At 38.2% G+C, this 17,053-nt stretch overlaps 1 protein-coding gene across 1 annotated transcript in view; it reads right to left on the bottom strand.

Annotated features, from left to right (window-relative positions):
• Positions 1–17,053, bottom strand: part of RAB10 (RAB10, member RAS oncogene family) — a 90,637-nt gene that overhangs the window by 20,066 nt on the left and 53,518 nt on the right. Inside the window, exons 2-3 of the mRNA XM_053588178.1 lie at positions 13,694–13,754; positions 654–792 (exon numbers count right to left, since the gene is read on the bottom strand). Coding sequence (XP_053444153.1) covers positions 654–792; positions 13,694–13,754 — 200 coding nt within the window. The remainder of the gene's footprint in view (positions 1–653; positions 793–13,693; positions 13,755–17,053) is intronic.

The raw sequence follows: 17,053 nt of genomic DNA, 5'->3' as shown, positions 1-17,053 counted from the left end.
TGGTTTAAGACTTGATCTTCATGTACCCAGCCAAAACTTAGTTTAAAGAGTTAGCCTTAATGACATTTAAAGCCTAAAAGAAAGCAACGTAGCATTAAAAATAATTCTAACAAGAAACCACCTATGTATGCTATAGCACAGAGAAAGACATGCTTTGATAACACAACTTTACCTTATAAAAACTGACATCTTCACATACAATGATATGGTGCTATTTTCTTAGATTATTATTATATTAGTATTCCATACATTCCAAAAATGTCTATAAGCAATATAATTTTTATATGACTTATAAAAATAAGTTTTAAAAACTACTGTTGGAAAGTTCATTCATTCAATAAAGATTCACTGAAGGAAGGCAACATAAAACCACTGATAGCTTTCATTTGGGGCCATCGTATAAGATGGCTATATAGAATTTTGGGTAATTTAGTGATTGTCTTTGATGGAGTTCTAAATAGACTGCTCCATAGTTTTTTTTTTTTAAAGGTAGACAAATAATAATATTACCTTTTAAAAAGTGGAAGCATCTCAATAATAGTAACTTCAATAATAATAGTACATATCTGGAAGATCAACTGGAATATTAATTCTTCCTAAGCAAGCACACAAATGTTTGTTCATGAAGGGCTTATGCAACTTCTAGGTCTTACCTCATCTATGTTTCTAAGCCATTTGCTGATGTTTTCAAAACTTTTACCATTGGTGATGTCATATACTAGCATGATACCCATTGCTCCTCTGTAATAGGAGGTTGTGATGGTGTGAAATCGCTCCTGGCCTGCTGTATCCCTGAAATAAACAGCCAATAATTTCTATTAAGCATTTTGATATTACTCCATTCTACATAAAGAACAAAACAATAGAATAAATAGAGATTAAAACCCACTATCTACCACAAAGCAAAACAGAACCAACATAAAACAATTATGGTTTTTTACAAATAAATATAAAAACTGTTTAGCTGAAGGAAATTAATGACCTACCCATACTGGATGAAAATGTGGAAAGGAAAACAGTAGAAAAGTAACACATAAAACTCTTGAAGTTACTTAATAAACAACAGCAAGCGCCATAAAACTCACTGGGTCACTGGGTTTCATTGTATTTAGTGGTTTATAGTTCCATAATGTAGTATCAAAGCACATAGAATTTTAGAATACTAAAGAACTACACCACAGTATCACCATATTTACATTTATGAAAAGTTATAAAGATAACTTCATTAATAAGTAAAAAAAGATGTATTTAAATAATAGTATTGTCATTATTATTTTAATATCATTGAGCCAAAGGTTAATATTTTACTCCTGTATTATCATTTTAATTTGTATTTCCCTGCAGCTAAACTACCGAACATTTTTTCTTGTGATTGTTTGCCCCCCATACATCCTTTCTGGTGAAATATCTGTTTATGTCTTTTGCCCATTTACTAATTAGATTATTCACTTTCTTTTCCCATAGACTTTTGAGAGTTCTTTTCATATGTAAGTCCTTTGTCAGATGTGTTGGTTTGCAAATATTTTCTCCAAGTCTGTAACTAGCCTTTTCATTCCCTTGCAGAGAGTTTTGTTTTTTTTTTTTTTTTTGCAGTTTTGGCCAGGGCTTGGTATGAACCTGCCACCCTCAGTATATGGCACCGGTGCCCTACTCCCTGAGCCACCCCCCCTCAGTATATGGCACCGGTGCCCTACTCCCTGAGCCACCCCGCAGAGAGTATTTTTGTACAGTGAAAGCTTTTAATTTTGCTGATGCTCAATTAATTAATTTTTTCTTTTATGGATCATGTTTTTAGTGTCATGTCTAACAACTCTTTATCCAGTCTAAGGTCCCAAAGATGTTCTCCTATTTTTTTTTCTAAAAGCCTTTAGTTTTATTTGATGTTACATTTTGAGTTAATTTTGGTACAAAGTATAAAATTTACGTAGGCATTCGTAGTTTTGCATATGGATGTCAAATTGCTCCAGCTTTACTGGTTTACTGTAGCTAAATAAAGTCTCAAAACCAGAAAAACGAATTCTTCCCACTTATTTTACTTTGTCAAAATTGTTTTAGATTTCCTAACCTTTCCACATTAAATTTTTTTTAAAAAAACCTATATACATTTACCAAAAAAAAAATCTTCCCAGCAAATATCTTTAAAGAGCTGTGCCTATTTGCCATTTCCCCACATTCATTCCTCAACTGATTCTAATCAGACTGACCTAATTAAATACTCTGCCAAAACTCCTTTTCAAAAGGTCTCCAATAACCTTCTGGATGTCAAATCCAATAGTTACTTCCTTTTTAAAATAGTCATGCATTGCTTAACAACAGGGATATGTTCTGAGAAATATATCATTAGGCAATTTGATCCTTATACAAACACTATAGTGTTCTTAAAACAAATCTAGCTGGTATAGCCTACTACACACCCAAGCTACAAACCTTAACAGCATGTAACAGGCAAATGAAACACAACAGTAAGTATTTACATACCTAACCATATCAGAACACAGAAAAAAAAGGTACAGTATCTTATGGGACCACCATCACCTATTTAGTAGGTTGCTGACCAACACATCATTATGTGGTACACAAGACTGTATCTTAAATCATTAAGCAAAATTCCACACAGTTGACCACATTCTCTTCTTGAAACACTTTATTCCCATGACTTTAGATACTATGTGTTTCTGTTTTTTGTTCTAGGTCATTGGCTACTCACTCATAGTACCTTTTGTTGGTATTCTAAGATTCAGAGATGATGGGCTGCCATTGTCTACACCGTAGTCAGAGTGATCTTCTTTAAACATTTGTTTGATTATATTTTTCTCCTTAAAATTTCAACAGTTTTACAATGGGGAAAAATAGGCTTTTCAATAAATGGTGCTGTAACAACTGGTATCCCCATGTAAAAGAATGACACTGGAACCCTACCCCATTCCATATATAAAAATTAAGTCAAAACAGATCTAAGACCTAAATGTAAGAGCTAAAACTATAAAAATTCTTGTAAGAAAATATAGGGGAACACCTTCAAAGTCTTCAATTTAACAAGTGTCCAATTTAACATGTCACCAAACTATAAGAAATGAAAGAAAAAATAGGTAAACTGGACTTGGCCGGGCACAGTGGCTCCCCTCTGTAATCCTAGCACTCTAGGAAGCCAAAGTGTGAATCACTTGAGCTTAGGAGTCTGAGACCAGCCTGAGCAAGAGTGAGACCCTGTCTCTATTAAAAATGGAAAAATCTAGCCAGGCATTGTGGTGCACGCCTTAGGCCCAGCTACTCAAGAGGCTGAGGTAAGGGGATTACTTGAGCCCAATAGTTTGAGGTTGCTATGAGCTGTAACACCATAGCACTCTACCCAGGGCAACAGAGTGAGACTACAGCTCAAAAAAAAAAAGGTGGGGGTGGGGCAGAGCCTGTGGTTCAAAGGAGTAGGGCGACGGTCCCATAAGCTGGAGGTGCCGAATTCAAACCCAGTCCTGGCCAAAAACTGCAAATAAATAAATAAATAATTAAATAATTTAAAAACCTGTATTTCAATTGATAAGAAGATAAGAAGAAACTATTTGCAAATCATGTATTTGATAGGGGACTTGAGTATGCAGAATATAGAAACAACCCTTACAACTCAACAACAAAAAGAAAAATGACCAAACTTAAAAATGAGCAAAGAATCTGAACACCTCTCAAAAAAAAGGTACACAAATCACCAATAAGCACATTACAAAACAGTTCAGCATCATTAGTAATTAATGTAATGCAAATCATCCACCCCCAGGTAACATGGCTACAGTCAAAAAGACAGTAAACATATGTTGGATATCCTCACATATCCAGGTGAGGATATAGAGAAATTGGAACCCTCACAAAATGTTGGTGGCAATGTAGTATGATACAGTCATTTTGGAAACCAGTCTGGTAGTTTTTCAAAATGTTAAACACTGGGCGGTGCCTGTGGCTCAGTCGGTAGAGTGCCGGCCCCATATGCCAAGGGTGACGGGTTCAAAATGTTAAACACAATCCAGCAATTCTACTTCTGGGAAAATAAAAGAAATGAAAACATGTCCACACAAAAATTTAAACACAAATGTTCACAGCAACACACAAAAATTTAAACACAAATGTTCACAGCAACATTATTTATAAGAGCCAAAAGGTGGAAACAACCCAAATATTCATCAATTGGTGAACAGATAAATAAAATGTAGCACAGCCATAGAGTGGAAAATTATTCAACTGTAAAAAGAAATGGAATACTGATACATGTACAACAGGACAAACCTGATAACATTATGCTAAGTGAAAGAAACTAGTCAGAAACGACCATATGAATGATTCCATGTATATGAAATGTCCAGAATAGGAAAAACCATAGAGACAGAAATTAGATTAGTGGTCAGGAGGTTAGGAGAGTAAAGGATATGGGGTTTCTTTTTAGGGAAGATAAAAATGTTCTACAATTGTGATGATTGTACAACCTTGAGAATATACTGAAAATCATTCAATTGTACACTTTAAATGAGTAGATTATGCAATATGTGAATTACATTCCCAGTAAAGCTATTACAAAATAGACTAAAACATGATGAGACTTTAAAACAACAACAACAACTTCCAACAACAACTCATTATAACCAGAATCCATTCCAAACTCTTTATCCTGGGGTTTACAAAGCCTTACAGGATTTATATTTTTTCCAGCACCTATCATTCTGAGGCATTCTTTCCCCTAACCACTAAGAGCCACATTTTTATGTCCCTAAATTTATAAGCTTGTCCAACTGCCTGTACACAACCGGCTCCTAATATTTTTTCATTATTTTGAGTGAGCTTTAACATGTTCATACATCTGCCATCTAGCCATCAATTTGAATATTTAATGAATATCTACTATGTCCTAGGCATTATGTAAGAACACAAAGAGAACATGGGTTTGAAGTTAAACTCAAGTTTATCCTTGGGTTCTACCTCTTCTAGCTGGTTGACCTTGGAGGTACCTTAACCTTCTTGGACCTTAGTTTTTTCATTTACAAACTAGAAGGGTTAACTAACAATGAAGGGGAATATATTCCATAAAATATGCAAAGATGCAGTAATGTCACTATATGAAACCCAAAGTTTAATTCTATGTTTGTTTGTTTTTGTAGAGACAGAGTCTCACTTTATCGCCCTCAGTAGAGTGCCGTGGCGTCACATAGTTCACAGCAACCTCCAACTCCTGGGCTCAGGCGATTCTCTTGCCTCAGCCTCCCAAGTAGCTGGGACAACAGGCGCCTGGAACAACGCCTGGCTATTTTTTTGTTGCAGTTAGGCCGGGGCCAGGTTTGAACCTGCCACCCTCGATATATGGGGCCGGCGCCCTACCCACTGAGCCACAGGCACTGCCCTGTTTTTATGATGTTCTAATGCTCTAAAATCGTCAAAACCATCTTTGTAGATTTATAGATACTCTATGGTATTAAGAGCTCTCTCAAGTTAATTTATTCATTTTTTAAGAGACAGAGTCTCTCTCTCTGTCACCCAGGCTACAGTGCAGTGACACGATCATAACTCAAGACTCTCAAATTCCTGGGTTCAAGTGATCCTCCTGTGTCAGCCTCTCAAAGTGCTGGGATCACAGGCATGAGCCACTGCATCTGGCCTCAAGTTAATATTTATCTGTGCTTAATTAAGCAGTACTTAAAACTGCTTTACAAGGAAAAACTTAGCTTTGCCTGCACTCTATTTTTGTAATGGAAAATAAAACAGTTTTTCATTTAGTTAAGTTAAAGACTTGGCTGAACTTCTCAATTTTTTTAAGAGAAATATCAGCCCTATCACTTGTTCATTTCATCTCAAAGTATATGGATCTGCCCTTTAAAACAAGGTAAAAATCCCATTTTCTCATTCTACAAGTATTTATTGAACAAATACTATTACATTAATACTATTTTAGGAACTAAAGGTAAAGCTGCAAGCAAACAAAAATGCCTGCCTCAACAAAGTTTACTTATTTGTCATATAAGGGTAGACGACAAATAAATAAAACGTAGAAAGTCAGAGGTAAGTGCCAAGGAGACAAAAAATAAAACAAGAAAGAAATTAAGCCTTCACTAAGAAAATAGCAAATGGTGAGTACTACTAGTGGTATGGCAGGGCCTAAAGGCTCCGGGGTCCCTGGAATGCAGGTTTCAGCAGCAGCAACTGGGCTGGGTTGCACCCATGGCTTCAAAGCTCAGGAAGGCCAAGAATAATAACAAAGAGTCACTCCCTGTCACCAAGCTGTGACAGCTGGTTAAAGACAGGAAGATCAAGTCCCTGGGGAAGATCTTGCACGTCTCTGTGACCATCAAGAAACCTAAGACTGGGCGGTGTCTGTAGTTCAGTGGGTAGGGCGCCAGCCACATACACCTAGGCTGGCAGGTTCGAACTCAGATTGGGCCAGCTAAACAACAATGACAACTGCAGCAACAATGACAAAAAAAAAAAAAAAAGGCAGGTATTGTGGTAGGCACCTGTAGTCCCAGCTACTTGGAAGGCTGAGGCAAGAGAATCACTTAAGGCCAAGAGTTTGAGGTTGCTGTGAGCTGTTGGCGCCACGGCACTCTACCAGGGGCAACATAGTAAGACTCTGTCTCAAAAAAAAAAAAAAAAATCCACCTGGAAATATACTTATCTAAGACAAAGAGTGTATAAGACCTGGGCTTCATTCAATAGCCAGGCGCTGTGGTGGGCGCCTGTTAGTCCCAGCTACTTGGGAGAATGAGACAAAAGAATCACTTAAGCGCAAGAGTGTGAGGTTGCTGTGAGCTATGACAACACAACACTCTACTGAGGGCAACATAGTGAGACTCTGTCTCAGAAAAAATAAAAATAAAAAAAAGTCCTGGGCTTCAGATAGTGCCTTTGTAGGAGGCAAAGGAAACTTCCCTTTCAATTTTGTCATAGTAGAGAGAGAAGATCTTCCACAGTATTCCACTATAAATGCCACCCCCAACAATTGCCATCATGCTTCCTTCTTCCCCATTCATTTACATTATACAATTAGCAAATTATATACACACTTCAATGTCAAATCTATGACTAATTCTCCACCAAGAAAGAATGTATTGCAGAAGAAGCTACTTAGCTAAATCTACATCAAGAACACCTTGATAAAGGGCTTAATATGATGTCATTAGTTATGAAACACCAAAGATACCAAAATATTAACGGCCCTCTGAAGGAAAGATAATCACTATTTATCTTCACAGTTAGTTTTGACCCTTGACAGTTCACTCACTCCTGTTCTTTTTGTCTCCATCTTCAATAATCTTTAATATTCAATTATTTTCTGTCTTTTTATGTAATCTGTCCATGAATTTTTAAAGCATTCTATATCCCATTTGCATTTATATTTTTTACACAGTTATACTTTTAAACATGATTGCTTCTACCCCACAAAATGACCTGGCTTCTTGATCTCAAATTATCCTTTTCCTGGGTCCTATCTGTGTTCGCATTATATGTGTACTAGCTGCTAACAAATATTTAGACAATCAGTAATATTTCAAACTAGAAAACAGGGTCCTTGATTCTAGGCTGAGGACCCTTTGCTCTGGGCTTAAAATAACCATAGCTATTTATTCACTGGTCAAATTATTTTTAGGTTGCAGGCACAGACACCCCCAAATCTAAGCCAATCTAGCAAGTTGAATCCAAAATGCAAAAGGAGATGTTAAATGTCCGAAGCACAATTAAACACTGTACATGTTCATAATATCTTCTCATGCCACCATAAAAGAAAGCCTCTTTTCTTCCTTCCCCTCCCCCCTTCCTCTCTTCTCTCTCTCTGTCTTTTTTTTAGAGATAGGGTCTTGCTCTGTTGCCTGTACTAGAGTGCAATGGCATCATCACAGCTCACCGCAACCTCAAACTCCTGGGCTCAAGTGATTCTCTTCCAGAGTGCTGAGATTACAGGTGTATGCCACCATACCTGGCCTCTACCCTGTCTGCAAAACCACTGTTTTCCTCTCCTATTAAAAACACATACTAAGTTTACTTAGTATGATCAAGTTTCTGAAATTACAACCTAATAGCAACAGAATTTTCCTTACATAAAATAATACATAGCTAAGAAACATTGGGAAATCCTCCTTTTCCCACTGGCATAACACAAAAGGAGTGGCATGTACCCAAGAGATGAAATAGTTTATTTCCTCAATTGTTGGTACCACACTCATGGTTAGGAAAGCTGTACTCTGGCTCCTATTACAACAGTTATTTTTTGGTGTGGGCTCTAGATAGCACTGGAATAGACCAGAGGCAACATCAATCTGCTCTTCAGGGCGACCCCAATTTTATGTGTTTTGTTAACATAATGAAGTTATTCTTCACTTTATAAATGTCAAATTTTACCTGCAGAGTTTTATTTTAAAAAGAGCTGGATTTCCTTATAGATATATAATTTCTCTATACCCAAAATACCGTAAGTTTAAATTATCTACATCCAAAAACTTTTTCAAAAGTGAAAAGCCAGGCTTGGCGGCTGTAGCTCAATGGTTAGGGCACCAGCTACATACACCAGGGCTGGTGGGTTTGAGCCTAGCCTGGGCCTGCTACACAACAATGACAACTACAACAAAAAAAAAGCTGAGCATTGTGGCAGGTGCCTGTAATCCCAGCTACTTGGGAGGTTGAGGCAAGAGAATTGCTTACGCCCAAGAGTTTGAGGTTGCTGTGACTCCACAGCACTCTACCAAGGGTGACATAGTGACCCTTTTCTGTCTCAAAAAAAAAAAAGAAAAGAAAAGAAAAGTCAGGCTGGGTGCCCATAGCTCAGTGGTTAGAGCGCCGGACCCCGCACTGGGAGTGGCAGGATCTAATACAGCCAGGGCCTGCTAAACAAAAAACAAACAAATAAACAAAAAAAGTGAAAAGCCTGATACCTGTCCTCTCAGAGCTTACAGCAGTGGGAACAGGAGTGAATAAGCAAATTAATATATAATCATGAAATGTGATAAATGCTAGCAGGGTAAACAGAGTGAAGTGATGGACAATGGAATAAGGAAGAGAGAAGAAGTAATCTTTTTTTTTTTTTTTTTGGGTAGAGTGCCATGATGTCACAGGACTCATAGCAACCTCCAGCTCTTGGGCTTCCGTGATTCTCCTGCCTCAGCCTCCCGAGCAGCTGGGACTACAGGCGCCGCCACAACACCTGGCTATTTTTTGGTTGCAGTTCAGCCGGGGCTGGGTTTGAACCCACCACCCTCGGTATATGGGGCCAGCGCCCGACCCACTGAGCCACAGGCGCCACCAAGAAGAAGTAATCTTTTTTTTGTGTGTGTGGTTTTTTTTGGCCGGGGCTGGGTTTGAACCCACCACCTCCGGCATGTGGGACTGGCGCCCTACTCCTTGAGCCACAGGCACCACCCGAGAAGAAGTAATCTTAATAGAATGATGAGGGAGGTATGAATAGTAATCAACCAGTTATTCAGTCAAAGATCTTCTGAACATCTAATTGCCAGGTATTGGTGATGCGGATATAAGCATAGATCAGACAGATGGGACCCCTACCTAAAAAACCATAGTTTAGCAGGATAACAATACTGAACATATATTTTTTAAAATAAGTTAAGTACAGATATTGAAAAGTATGACAAAGATAAACAGGAACAATTTGATAGTACCTAGAGATACTGGGCTGCTTTAGGCAGTTACAAGGCCTCTCAGACAACCCTGAATTGGGATCTGAATAAGAGAAGGCAGCAGGGCAAAGATCTGATGAGAAGCATTCCAAGCAGAAAGACTAGTAAAAGTACAAAGGCCTTTGCGATGGGGAACATGCTTGGCATGCTAAAGGGAAGGAAAAAAATGACATAGCGGCTGGAGCAAAGCAAGTGAGTGATGAGGGACAGTAGCCAGAACCTGGAGTTTTCAAATTTAATTTCTGGTGAAATGGGAAGCCTCTGAAATAAAGGGTACCTTTTCAATGCTCAGTGAGATGGGGAGTGCAGGGCAGCGCCTGTGGCTCAAGGAGTAGGGCGCCAGTCCCATATGCTGGAGGTGGTGGGTTCAAACCCAGCCCCGGCCAAAAAAAAAACAAAAAAAAAAAAAAAGAAAAGGAGATGGGGGGTGCAGTAAAAAGTGGGGAGGGTGTCTACAGGGCATGTACAAAGGCCTTAACTTAGAAAAGAATTTGCAGTGTTTATGGACTTGAAAGAAAACTATACACGAGAGACAGAGAGTTAACAGTACCAAATGAGATCAGAAAGGTTCACAGGGGCCACCTATGTAAAATGAGGTAAGGAATTTGGATTTACAGTTTCAATCTTCATTTGAAAAGCAATGGAAAGTCAAAGGGACTATAAAGACGATAAGGAATGATAATCATGACTAGATTTATATCTGTAAAAGGTTACTTTGGCTAATAATGTAGAAAAAGTACTTGAAGAAGGTCAAAGAGGAAGTAAGGACTAATTAGGATCTTAGGAGACTACTGCTACAGGACAGGCTCAACGCCTATAATCCTGGCACTCTGGGAGGCTGAGGTGGGAGGATCACTTAAAGCTAGGAATTGAGATCAGCCTGGGCAACAGTGAGATCCCATCTTTATAAAATTTTAAAAAATTAGCTAAGTGTGGTAGCTCATGTCTATAGTCCCAGCTACTCAGGGCATCTCATCTGGTACTGTTCTCTCTCTCTCTCTCTCTGGTGTATAGTTTTCTTTCAAGTCCATAAACACGGCAAATCCTGGTACACTGGGAGACTGAGGCAGGAGAATCACTTGAGCCCAGGAGGAGTTCCAAGTTGCAGTGAGCTATGAAGACCACACCACACTATCACCTAGACAACAGAGGGAGACTCTGTCTCGAAAAACAAAAACAAAAAAAACCCCAAAGTTTTAGCACAGACTGAAAATAGTTTCCAAGACTAATATCGAATTATAGAAGAGAAATTTTAATGCTATCACAAGTATCTGGATATATTTATTTGAACTAGAGAGATAGAAAAATCACTGTGCTTCTTGGTAGTCACTACAGGCAAAGCATTAAAATTAAAGACAATGTTTTGTTTTGTTTTGTTTTAAGTTGGAATCTTCCTGTCACCCAGGCTAGAGTGCAGTGGGAGGATAAAGTTTTGAATTTCAGTGTATCATAATAAGCAATAGGCCTCTTCACAGTAAAAGCCTTCTTAAATTACTATGGATAGCTCAGATCTCTTAATTAATGGGTTAATAATACACATCATACTCATTAAGAAACTACATGGCTTTTTTCTCCCTGGAATGTTAGCATGTAGAAGTGTTTAATTTCAGAACAGTTCTATTGAAAATGTCTAAAAATTAAACAACTCTAAATCAGAAATATTACCATGTCTGTGCTATACTTGAGTTTCATAACAGGTACAGTAGAAATCTTTTATAGATTAATCTTTAAGGCTATACCAGAGGACTTACTGTTCCAAAAGAGTATTTTTTAAGGAAAGCTCTCTTTTTAAAAACCATGTTAATTGTTCGTTACTGTTTACTTCTAAAAGCTATGAAAATAATAAGGGGGGAAAATACATAAATCTACAAGGTCAGGAAGAGAAAAGTTTGTCGAAAAGCCCGAGAGAGTAGATGGAAGAATAGGACAAATTTAGCAGGGTAAAGGTTTGATGTATTACATAAAGCAAAATATATCTTTGAAAATTATTTGTTTTGTGTACTTTGGCTCTGTTACACACACATTCACATACACATGTGTATGTATACAAAGCCACAGTGTAGTATCTCTTTACTTTCAAAAAGTTTGAAAATTATTGGCATACAACATATATACACACAGAAGGGGATGCAATTGAAAATAGAGCCAATTAATGTGGCAGGGCTAAGAAAACAGGCCACCCAGCACAACTATTGACTGGTAATCAAGAATGAAAAATTATAATAACTGGAAAGAGCAGCAAAAGCATAATGGGGAGGCAGAACGGTAATGAAGAACACCACTCTGGACCTTGCATTGTGAGCATGCATGCATCCCAGCTCTGCCCTACAGGCTCTAAGATCTTGGTTAAAACATTTCAAGTGCTTCTGTTTCATTATCTGTAAAAGAGAAGTGATCCAAGAGGAAAGAAAGTATATACCTATATAAAGACTTGTATCAGCTTTATACTCACAAGACGTTATACATCTTAACAATGGACTGGTACTGGGCAATAAAACATAATGAAATTATTGATAATTTACAAAATAATTATGCTGAGTGAAGAAAAAGAGCCTGCCCCCCAAAAAGCCAAAGAAAAAAGAGAACACTATATGATTCCATTTTATACAGTATTAGAAAATGGAAACTAGTCTATAAATACAGGAAACAGAATAGTGACTTCCTGGGTTATGAGGAAGCTTGAGGAAACAAAGTAAGGGCTGTTTTGGTAGTTTTACAGGTTTATGCATAAGTCAAAACTTATCAAACTGTACACCTTAAGTATGTGCAGTTTACTGTATATCAATTATACCTCAACAAAGTTTTTTTTTTTAAAGGAATATCTCATAGGGTCCTTGTTAGTAATTAATGATTAATACACATAAGCTCATAAAACTCGTAATAGTCACTGAAAAATCTTGCTACTGTAATTTTATTTATTTATTCATTTTTCAGACAAAGTCTCACTTTGTCACCCTCAGTAGAGTACCACAGTGTCATAGCTCACAGCAACCTCAAACTCTTGGGCTCAAGTGATTCTCTTGCCTCAGCCTCCCAAGTAGCTGGTACTATAGGTGCCTGCCACAATACCTGGCTATTTTTTAGAGAGAGGGGGTCTCCCACTTGCTCAGGCTGGCCACTCACCTGTGAGCTCAGGCAATCCACTCACCTTGGCCCCAGAGTGCTAGGATCACAGGCATGAGCCACCGCGCCCAGCCTTGCTACTGTAATTTCAAAGTCTATGATTCAGACTTGAATGAAAATTCCAAGTATTTTATTTTACTTCTGTGGGCAAAACCGTATACAAACTGATAATAATAATAATGCCTAACCAGAGGCTGAGGTTGCAGCGAGCTCCGACACCACTGCACTCTGCTCCAACAACAACAAAACATAAAACACATTAAAGAAAATCAATATTTTAGCAAAGCACTGTGCTAAAAGCTTCACATATTGTTTCATGTAATTCTTATAACAATTCTTTGAGATAGACAATATTATCTCCATTTTACATCTGAAGATTTAAGAGCCTAACACTCAGTACACAAGTTACTGGAGTTCGTACAGTATCTCATGGACTCGAAATTCAGGGCAATTAATTTTTTATGTCACTAACAGGAGAACTTGCTTCAGAAATGGAAGTTCCAGTTCCGGTGGTGCCTGTAGCTCAAGCAGCTAAGGGGCCAGTCACATACACCAGAGCTGGTAGGTTCGAATCCGGCCGGGGCCTGCCAAACAATGACAACTACAACCAAAAAATAGCCAGGCGTGGTGGCGGGCACCTGTAGTCCCAGCTTCTCGGGAGGCTGAGACAAGAGAATTGTTTAAGCCCAGGAGTTGGAGGTTGCTGTGAGATGTGACACCAGGGCACTCTACCCAGGGCAATAGCTTGAGGCTCTGTCTCCAAAAAAAAAAAAAAAGGAAGTTCCACAGACTCTCAACTGGCGATAAGGAGGAATCCCACTGCCAAACTTTAAGAAACCTGGCATTCTGCTATATAAAATAAGTAAATAAAAAAAAAATTAAATTAAATTAAAAAAAATAAGTAAATCACTTACCATATCTGTAGCTTGATCTTCTTTCCTTGTAATTCAACTGTTTTGATCTTAAAGTCTATTCCTACAACAGAAAAAAAGGTAAATTGTAACTGTGGCTTTGTGCTTGGCTATACTAAAATTAACTGGAATAAAAAAATTAAAAAGGAACACTTTTTAAACCTGTATTTGTTTAGCTCTGGATATTCACTAAGTATACAATTCTGAGTGTATGTGTCCAATTTTAAACCTGAATGAATATAAGGATCCAGAATGGCGGAGAAATAGCTATAGAAAGAGTGAGTTTAACAAATTAGGAAATAAACTAAATTTTAAAATAGTCAATGTTTTATTCTTTTATTTAAATAAAAGATATTTAAAAAATATATAACCTTTATTAGTTTGCAGAACAACGACAACAAAAACTATCAGGAATAGAGGGCCATTTCATGACAAAGCAGTCAATTGTTTAGAAAAGCATAAAAATGCATATGATGGCCATCACAGTGGCTCACACCTGTAACCCTAGCACTCCAGGAGGCCGAGGTGCATGGATAGCCTGAGCTCACAGGTTAGAGACCAGCCTGAACAAGTGCAAGACCCCATCTCTTAAAAAAGTCAGGTATTGTGGTGAGTGCCTGTAGACCCAGCTGCTCAGGAGGCTGAGGTAGGAGAATTGCTTGAGCCCAGGAGTTTAAGGCTGCTGTGATGCCACAGCACTCCACTGAGGGCAACAAAGTGAGACTCTGTCTCCCCCTCCCCCAACAAAAAAGTTTACCACCTAATAACACAGAGCTTCAAATAAATATAAAGCAAAAATTAATAAAACTGCAAAGAAAAATAAACAAACCTACAGTGACAAGAGATTTCAACACCTCTTTTCAATAACTGAGTATTTTTTTAGTCAGGAAAACCAGCAATGATATAGAATACCTGAAGAGCACAATATTAACCACTTTGACTCGACTGACACGTAAATCTCCATCCAACAACAGAACACACACGACTCTTTTCAAATACACATAGAACATGTACCACAATAAAACGTAAGGATTATAAAAGATAAACATTTTAGCACATCTAAGACTACTGAAATCATACAAAGTATGTCTGCTGAACACAACAAAATTACACTGAAAATCAGTAACAGAAAGATACCTGGGAGAAGTCCTAAATATTTGGAAATTCGCAGGTCAAAGAAGAAATTACAATGAAAATTAAGAAAACTCTTGAAATGTATTAAAAATGTAACATCGTAATCTGTGGAATGCAGCTAACACAGAATTTAGAGAACATTAGTAATTCCTAAAGTATGTTCCAAAGATTAGAACTGCCGAATTTTAATAAGTAATCCCCAAGTGGCACCTGTGGCTCAGTGGGTAGGGCGCTGGCCCCATATACAGAGGGTTTGAATCTGGCCCTGGTCAGCTAAAACAGCAGTGGCAAGTGCAACAAAAATAGCTGGGTGTTGTGGCGGGCACCTGTAGTCCCACCTGCTCGGGAGGCTGAGGCAAGAGAATCGCCCTAGCCCAAGAGCTGGAGGTTGCCGTGAGCTGTGACGCTACAGCACTCTATTGAGGACGACAAAGTGAGACTCTGTCTTGAAAAAAATAAATAAATAAAGTAATCCCCGTAGGGCTTCCTTGATGGAGTGAAACAAAGGAAACTAGAGGAATAAAGAAGTACCTTTCAAAACAAAAGGTCAATCCAGATAAAGGCATAAGCTACCAACCAAACATTACTAGAAGATTCAAAACATTATTGCAGCTATACAGCAGTCCCAATAAAATGTAACTTATTCCCCTACAAAGTATCTGGACAGGTTTTGTATATAAGCAAATTTTCAAGAAATTTCTTTCTCTAATATAAATTCCTGTGGGCCAGAAACAAAGAAGCAGCAAATAACCAGAGCAGGTAAGCAGGCTTTAGATGCATTTGGAAGGTGGTATGGTTGGGGGACAAAACCAAAGAGCTTGTTGCATTTATCAGCCATATTGGAGTCACAATGAAAGAAAGGTCTCTAGCTGTTAGACAATAGAACACTAAAACTAAGATCTTTCCTTGAAACCTAGAAGGGACTTCATCCTTAGTGAGAGTCACTTATGTGGAAAAAAATCTGCTTACTGGCAAAGAGAGATCAGGTCCTAAGGAACTTTCTGATATCCAGGCCTTATGCTTCATTCAGGTTTGAAGATCCAAATTTACATAAAAAACAGTCCTGGGCTGTAAATAGCAAATGTTGGCCAAGCAGTGGCTCTTATCTGTAATCCTAGCATTCTGTGAGGCCAAGATGAGTGAACTGCTTCAGCTCACGAGTTTGAGACCAGCCTGAGCAAGAGCAAGAGCAAGAGCCAGTCTCTACTAGAAACAGAAAAACTAGCCAGGTGTTGTGGTGGGAACCTGTAGTCCCAGCTACTTGGGGGGCTGAGGCAAGAGGATCATTTGAGCCCAAGAGTTTGAGGTTGCTGTGAGCTATGATGCTGTGGCACTCTATCCAAGGCAACAGAGTAAGACTCTGTCTCAAAAAAAAAAAAGCAAATGTTAATACCTGTCTGAAGGTATAATTCCTTTCACCAGATCTTACAGGATTCCCAAAAATAAGGCCTTACTGAATACTAGCTAATAATACAAAATTAAGAAACATTAAATAAACATACACGAAAATTATCTGCCTTAAGAGTCAACAAACACAAAACCAAACTGAACTTCTAAATTTTCAGATAATTACTTGACATGATTAAAATTACTAAGGGAGGATTCTTTTCAATGAGAAAAAAAACATGCATTATCAGTCAATGATCAAGACTCTGGAATGACATTTTTACTAGTATAATGAAAGGCGAAAAAGAAACCAAGGTGGTAAATTTTTTATAAAGCTTAATTTAAAAAGCTATCCTACCCCAGGTGTGATGACTCATGCTTGTACTCCTAACAAGCTGCTGGAAGCTGAGGTGGGAGGATCATTTGAAGTTAGGAATTTGAGACCAGCCTGAGCAACAGCAAGACTAAAAATAGAAAATTTAACCTGGTGTGGTGGTACACACTTGCAGTCCCAGCTAGTCAGGAGGCTGAGGCAAGAGAATCACTTGAGCCCAGGAGTCAAGAGAATCGCTTGAGCCCAGGAGTCTGAGAGCTGTGACATCATGGCACTCCACTGGGGGTGGGGGCAACAAAGTGAGACTATGTCTCAAAAAAAAAAAAAAAAGCCCTTTAGTATGGGTCTTTAGCCTACCTGAATATCCCTGCTCGCCAAGTTTTCTTATGTCTCTCTTAGTGTATGCTACTTCCTACAACCTCTCCTCATCTCAATTTTCTTTTCCTGGAAAAATTATCTCTCAGACTCAATCTCCCTCCTCTGGAGAACATTTAATGAAGCAAACTATT

This window comes from Nycticebus coucang, chromosome 4 (genome assembly GCF_027406575.1).
Source record: "Nycticebus coucang isolate mNycCou1 chromosome 4, mNycCou1.pri, whole genome shotgun sequence".
NCBI classification, from domain to species: Eukaryota; Metazoa; Chordata; class Mammalia; order Primates; family Lorisidae; genus Nycticebus; species Nycticebus coucang.
This window is presented reverse-complemented; position numbering and strand designations above follow the sequence as displayed.